Source organism: Hippocampus bargibanti, linkage group LG15 (assembly GCF_051943395.1).
Source record: "Hippocampus bargibanti isolate YZ-2025 linkage group LG15, ASM5194339v1, whole genome shotgun sequence".
In the NCBI taxonomy this organism is placed as follows: domain Eukaryota; kingdom Metazoa; phylum Chordata; class Actinopteri; order Syngnathiformes; family Syngnathidae; genus Hippocampus; species Hippocampus bargibanti.
Window position 1 is genome coordinate 6,778,273 of NC_142748.1, and position 6,597 is coordinate 6,784,869.

Sequence of the window (6,597 nt, forward strand, 5' to 3'; positions counted from 1 at the left end):
AAAGACGTCCATAATTTTCTCGATTTGACACAACCGGAACAAGAATGCGTCTGACCCCCCTGCAAAATCAATGTTTAACTCATTCACTGCCATTCCCAAATAAAAAGCATGACGTTGAGCGCCCATTCCCGAATTTTGTTCACTTTTTTTTTGTTAAGTATTTTTTACAGCCATCTTGGAAAAAAATCTCTAAAGGGGATCTTTATTGCTTAAGTACACTGTTTTGAGTCTACAACTAGCTACGTGTTAGCACACACATTCAGATTGCAAGAAGCTACTTTGTCCTTTTTTTCTCCTCAACAAGTCACATTTCATTCCCATGCATTAAAACCCGCTTTTCTGTTTGATTAGAGACCAACGAATATGCACGTTCAGAGATCGTCGGTCTCTCCGTCAAAAGGGATGGCGTCCAGGTCCATGTGGATGTGCGTGATGTCCTCGCTGCACACCCAACCGATGGGCGTGCGGTTGAACGAAGGCCTCGAGCGAATGTCGGCCTGTAGCGAGGGCAGCGGCTCCAGTTCGTCCAGGTCGGCGCCCAGGTCAGGGAGCTCAAACACAGTCAGCTGAGAGCCCTTTTCCGCACCGCCGAAGGGCAGCGCCGTCCTGGTTGGGGAGGCAGTGGGGATATAGTACGAGAAGAAGAACAAAAATTGATGCACAGGTTGGTCCCAATATTTTTCTCCCACTCATTTTTATTTAACTCATTCACTGCCATTCCCGAATTTGTTCTGGATTTTTTTTTGGGTGCCGATAAAGCGTTGGTCAGCCCTCTAGCAATGTTTTTTGTCTTTTCGACAAGGGGGCAGCATTTCCCTTTTGTCCATGTTAGCGCTTGGTTCCAGCTTCAGCTGTTGTTCAAGACGCTCCCCTACTTATGAACATTCGAGTTACCAATAACGATACATATGAACATTTTTGTAGTAACATACTGTATGTAGTATTCTCTCCAATTGTTGTACATGTACATATATTTATCGAGAATATGTTTTATTCAATGTTTAGTTTTCAGTACAAACCAATACAGGTTACTCATACAAGCCTTAAACATACATTCCATACAAAATATAGCACTGAAGCAACTTACAACCAAATTCACCTGACGAACGACCATTCGGAACGTATTTCGTCCGTAAGTTGGGGAGCTCTGCATTAACCACTATGTATGTATTGCATTGTATTTTATACAGCCGCCCTCATTTCTAGCTCATATAACTCCAGAACCAGATACAGGTAACATCCAACTTACGACCGAGTTCCTTTCCGACCAAACGGTGGTAAGTCAAAATGGTCGTAAGTCAAAATCCATTCAAAATGTTGAATAATAGAGACTCGGAGGCTAAATGACTCACAAACTCGCCCTCTGTTAAAATGTTAAAAATAGAGTCTGGAGGTCGTGGGCGTAAGTACGGGTGGTCGTAAGTCGAGCAGGTTGTAAGTCGGATGTTTCCTGTAATTTGGAATTTAGGAATTAACTCTTTTTTTTCTGATGATGGAATACAGTCTAAGTTTTCTTACACTTGCATTGAATGTTTATGTAAAGCTAAGACTCAATATTCTGTGGGTCCCGAAAGTCGAGTGACAATGACAAAAACCCTGGCACTGGAGTGGACACCTTTTGTGCACATCTGGCAGCGAATGAGTTAATGTCCTTTAAATGTCATTGTACACCTGCTGTGGTTCATAATGTTACAATCCCCCCGCGCCGACCCATTAAGAGCATTAGGCGAAGATCAAGGGATCACATTAGCTTGCAGATAATCACATCTGGGCCAAACATGTCGTCTCAGTGGGAAACCTCATTAGGTGTGTTTGCCCAGAAAAACCTCTTGAGAAGAAAAATAATCATAATAATCATACTCTGTTGTCTGAGCAACGCATACAAACAATGACATTTTTTTTTATCTTTTTTCAGGGTGTACCTGTTGAAGCTTTTATACTGAGGAAACTGGAACCTGCCAGGTCTGGGCATACTAGTTCTCATGGTGGCCGTCAGCTCCTGGTTACCTTTCATGGCCCGTTCCCATGGCGACACATAGGTGCGAACATACTCCCTCCTCCTCTTTTCCTTCTCGGACTCTTTGGCCAACACCCCATCCTCCTGCGCCGCTGAGTAAGAAATATTGTATTTGTTATCGGGGAAAAGAAGGTGGCGTTACAGCAAATCGAAAGTCTCACCTTCTTCCTTTGGTATTTCAGGCTTTGGAGGAACTGGGGGAGGTGACATCAGAAGGTTCTGTAGGTTCTGCTGGAGTCCAGAAGAGAATATTCAAACCCCTCCCACAAATAGCTCAACCCGTTTCTGACACCATGCTTTTTTTTTTTTTTTTCTCCCACCATATTCTCATTGGTCGTGATGAACTTATCGACCCGCTGTTGTCGCTTACGGAACATTTTGGAACCTTTGTTGGTAAGTAGCGAAAGCTCCTCTAGCATCACATCTTTGGGAGTCTTGATTTTGGTGCCCAGGTCCAGCTCGGAAGCTTCGGGGTCGGACTCGTCATCTGATGGGGGTCAAAAGAGAGTCAAAAACAAACTCTTGGATGACTCATTTGAAGCTTTTTGATTGACTTTAGTGGACCTTGGGTAGTTTAACTCATTCACTGCCAAACATGTGCAAAAATGTAGCCACTCCTGTGCCAGGGTTTTTGTCATTGTCATTTGAATTAAGGTACTTTTACATTAAATGAAAATGTATTATTATGTAGCGACCGAGCTAGCTAGCCACCGGGCTATCTAGATATTTATTTGCTGTCTAGCTTTCTCGCTAGATATCTAGCTAGCTATCATTTAGCTATCTAGCTGGCTCAAAATTGGTTCAATCTTTCGGGCCCGTAGTGAGGGGGGGGGGGGTGTCACGGTTTGGTTTTCACATTCAGACAGTGGGAAATCCTCACCCACGTCACGGCACTCGCTTTCTGAGACGGATGGGATGCATTTTTTCCATTTCCTATAAAACAAGGAGTTGGCATTGCTATGCTGCGGAGAACCGTTCGCCGGGGGGCTCGTAAATCAGACCTGACCAAGTGGATGTCTCTTGAGTAGCGGGGGGGGGGGGGGGGTGACAGTAAGAGAGAGAGAGAAAATAATTGAGGCTGCTGAGCAAAGTGAACTCTCCTGTGGGGATATTGATTTGAGCGTTAATTCCGAAGAACGTGAAACCGGAGCTTGACTGCTGACTGGGAGGAAAACGGACAGACGGGTAGGGGGGGGGGTGAGTGTATTCGTATAAGGGCTTTTGAGTCTTGACGGACACGATCGAGGCATGGGGGGGATAAAAGGCCCAACGGCGACAAGAGATGATGGATGGATGAGTGGGCATTAACTGGAGCAAAATACGGGAATAAAGCGGGATAAGCCGCCTCGTGGGCGAAAACACACAAAATGTTGGCGCAGATGTGATTACAATAAGAAGATGCAAAGTGACAGCAGGTCATGACCTCTATTGAGCCAGAGTCCGTATTTTATGCTGTGTGTGTATATATATATCTATATATATATATATATATATATATTTTTTTTCAGGCTTTGAAGGAACTGGTACATAGGTAGGTAGGTACATAGGTAGATAGATAGACACAAAATTATGCTTTGCTTGTGTGCGTCTTACCATTCTGGCTGATGTTGGTGAAATCTGTGATGATCTTGTTGGCCTTCTTCTTCTTATTGGATGAGGCACCACTTGCCACTGACATGGCTAGCTACAAAAAAAATTATGAAGCAAAGGTCTTTAAGGGTGTTATTTAGCCTCCCCGTACTCATCCATCCTCTTCTAAAAGCTAAACACATTTGGAGACGACGATTTAAAGCAATTAGAGAAACACAGCAGGAAGTTAAAGTTAAATAGTGGCCTTTTTGGAAGGCAATTTGTCGCTAGTAACAAGTCGCCAACGCTTCTTAAAATGGCTTTGAAATTGGATTATTATTTTTCGCTATCTATTAGCAGTCTAGCTGGCTGGCTAGCTATCTAGCTAGCTCTCTATTAGCTATCTATTAGTGGTCTGACTAGCTAGCTAGCTAACTATCAGCTAGCTAGCTTTCTATCTATTTGAGTTACTTGCGGGTTGCTGGCGCGTGTGGCTGCCGCTGCTCACCCATTGATAAACCAATATCCAAGTGACTGTAAAGCGACCTTGAGAGTTTTGAAAGGCGCTTGGAAATTAAATGGATTATTATCATTATTATTATTATTAATATGAAGCTGGAACAAAGCGCTAACATGGAAAAAAAGGAAATGCTGCCCCCATGTGGAATGGAAAAAATATTGCAGGAGACCAAGGCCAGCGCTTTATCAGCACCCAAGCATGAAAAAAAAGATTTTAAAAAGTTTGATTTAAGTCATATTCTATTTTAAATAGTTGTTTTCTTTAATCTTACTGAATCTTAATTATTATATGAATCGTGCGCTAGGAGGGCTTTCAAGGGTGGGTGGGGGGGTGGGGGGGGCATGCATGACCATGACAGATTTAGCAACGTGACACAGTTTGACTGACAGTGAAATGTGATCCAATTAATTGCGGTGCGCTGGCCACGGCGTAATAAATAAAAGAGCACATTGTTGACGATAAAGTTGCACGACAGCCACCGGCTTCTCGCCAGTTCCATCATGAGAACATGGCGGGGGGGGGGATCGTGCAAGGCCTTCAGGAGGCTAATTCCCCAGCCGACTCCTTCGTCTCCCGATGCGGCCTGCCGGTCGAAAGTAATTACGTAAGGCTGCTTGGGGGACGGTTGGGGGGGGGGGGTACCTGTTCGTGGCGGAAGGGGCGCTTCATGTAATTGCGTTTGATCTCTGTAATTGAAGCCATTTCCCAAGCCTGAGATTCAGCTATACTGCACATTCACAAAGACGAATACGCCATAATGTGCGCTTTTTATTTATTTTTTTACAGGTGCTTTTCTGCGAGGTGCGGAGGGGTCCTGTTACCACATCAACCCCCCCTCCATCACACTTAACACCTGAACACCCACTATAACCCGCCTGTTTTAGTTCCGAGAGAAATCTTGCGAGAGGGACAGCTGACGAGTGCTGAAAAAGTCAGCACATTCACATATCAGCGACGTCTTCCAGAATGTCAACTAAAAACTCTTTCAAGGTGAGTTCTGGCAACGTTTTTCCTCCCTCAAAATCATCAATTCACTTCCCTTGCCATAAGCTAGCTAATGGAATTAACCATAGCGTTTGTTTCACTTTTGGTCTAGTTGAATATGTTCTGCGTACCGGCTAGCTAGCGCTAAGCTAGCTATCCCGAAAGGGTGCCTCTCTCCAGCCTACTCCCTTTTTGAGAAATGAAAGTGAATTAAAAAAATATAGTGTTCCTCACGCTGAAATGCTAATTTTCAATAGGATGAACACATCTAAATATTAACTCATTCACTGCCTGATATGTGCAAAAATGTGTCCACTCCAGTGCCAGGGTTTTTGTCATTTTTCATTCAAATTCCAGGACCCACAGAAGATTGAGTTTTAGGTTTTACATAAACATTCAATACAGCGTTAGAACCTTAAGTATTCTATCATCTGAAAAAAAGGTTCATTCCTAAATTAAAATGGTCTGGAGTTATATAATAATAATAATTCATAAATATTTCATTTATAAGCGCCTTTTTCAAGGTCACTTTACAGTCACAGGATCAGTTTTTCTGCGGGTGGGCAGCGACATGCGCCAGCGTTCACTCAACCCAGAAGTAACTCAAATAGATAGAAAGCTAGCTAATAGATAGCAAGCTAGACAGTTAGCTAACTAGCTAGATAGCCATATAGCTAATACATAGCCAGCTATTACACTGCTAGCTGTGTAGCTTGAAATGAGGGCAGGCAGCTGTCCAAAATACAATACTATACATACATATTGGTTTCTATAGCGCTTTAACGACAGCTGAAGCTAGAACAAAGCACTAACATGGACAACTGGGAAATTCTGCCCCCTTGTGGAAAAGAAAAAAAACAGTCCCAGAGGCCATGGCCAGCGCTTTATCGGCACCCAAGCACGAAAACAACAAAACCCAGACTAATTCGTCATATTTTCAATTCCTGAATAACATTTGTGAATGGCAGTGAATGAGTTAAACACAACATGATCGAAATTTGTGATACGGGATGAAATCGGTGACAGGGAGGCTTGTTTTGAACAAGCCAAAATTTGCTGACAACACAAATCAAATGCATCCGACTGTGAAAGAAAAAGTCCTTGAACTTCAACTGAATTATTCAACAGCTCCGATGGCATCAGTGCCAGATCATTCACTGTGCAGCAAATCGACTGTAATCCAAACATATAAACAAACATATCTTACCAAAGTGTAAACAAAAAAAACGTAGAATGGTCTTATCAGCTCCTACAAGGTTCCTACAGGAGAGAATTCTAGTCCTGGAGTCTCGTCTTGGTCACCCGGAAACTTTATCAGGAGGTTCACTCCTGAGTTTGGGAATATGTGTCCTCTTGTGGAGGGTGTGAAAGAGGGGTGGGGTCACCCAGTGTGGTGGGTGTGTTGTTCCAAATTCAGAACCTGTTGACGAATGAACATCCAATGGAAGCCCATCATCAGATGCAAATTGATTAAAAAGCTTTCCAAATGTTATACTGCTCAAATACC

At 43.3% G+C, this 6,597-nt stretch overlaps 1 protein-coding gene across 2 annotated transcripts; it reads right to left on the bottom strand.

Annotated features, from left to right (window-relative positions):
- Nucleotides 1-185: 185 nt before the first annotated feature.
- Nucleotides 186-6,469, bottom strand: LOC148887357 (myozenin-1-like). 2 transcript variants are annotated; one of them, XM_089015170.1, is made up of 6 exons: nucleotides 6,298-6,469; nucleotides 3,611-3,701; nucleotides 2,338-2,504; nucleotides 2,179-2,245; nucleotides 1,923-2,109; nucleotides 186-606 (listed from the first exon to the last, which is right to left on the bottom strand). In XM_089015170.1, the coding sequence occupies exons 2-6, from the start codon at nucleotides 3,693-3,695 to the stop codon at nucleotides 372-374; spliced, it is 741 nt and encodes a 246-aa protein (XP_088871296.1). In that variant the 5' UTR covers nucleotides 3,696-3,701; nucleotides 6,298-6,469; the 3' UTR covers nucleotides 186-371. The 2 variants fall into 2 exon arrangements, with proteins under 2 accessions (XP_088871296.1, XP_088871295.1); XM_089015169.1 differs by having other exon boundaries at nucleotides 2,179-2,248.
- Nucleotides 6,470-6,597: the final 128 nt, after the last annotated feature.

What these genes read in the sequence shown, in the direction of transcription:
- LOC148887357 (XM_089015169.1), bottom strand. Translation starts at nt 3,695, where the DNA reads ATGTCAGTGGCAAGTGGTGCCTCATCCAATAAGAAGAAGAAGGCCAAC. An exon ending in TCACGACCAATGAGAATATG is followed by an intron (nt 2,249 to 2,337) that starts GTGGGAGAAAAA and finishes TCTGGACTCCAG; the next exon opens with CAGAACCTACAGAACCTTCT. An exon ending in CAGTATAAAAGCTTCAACAG is followed by an intron (nt 607 to 1,922) that starts GTACACCCTGAA and finishes CTCCCCAACCAG; the next exon opens with GACGGCGCTGCCCTTCGGCG.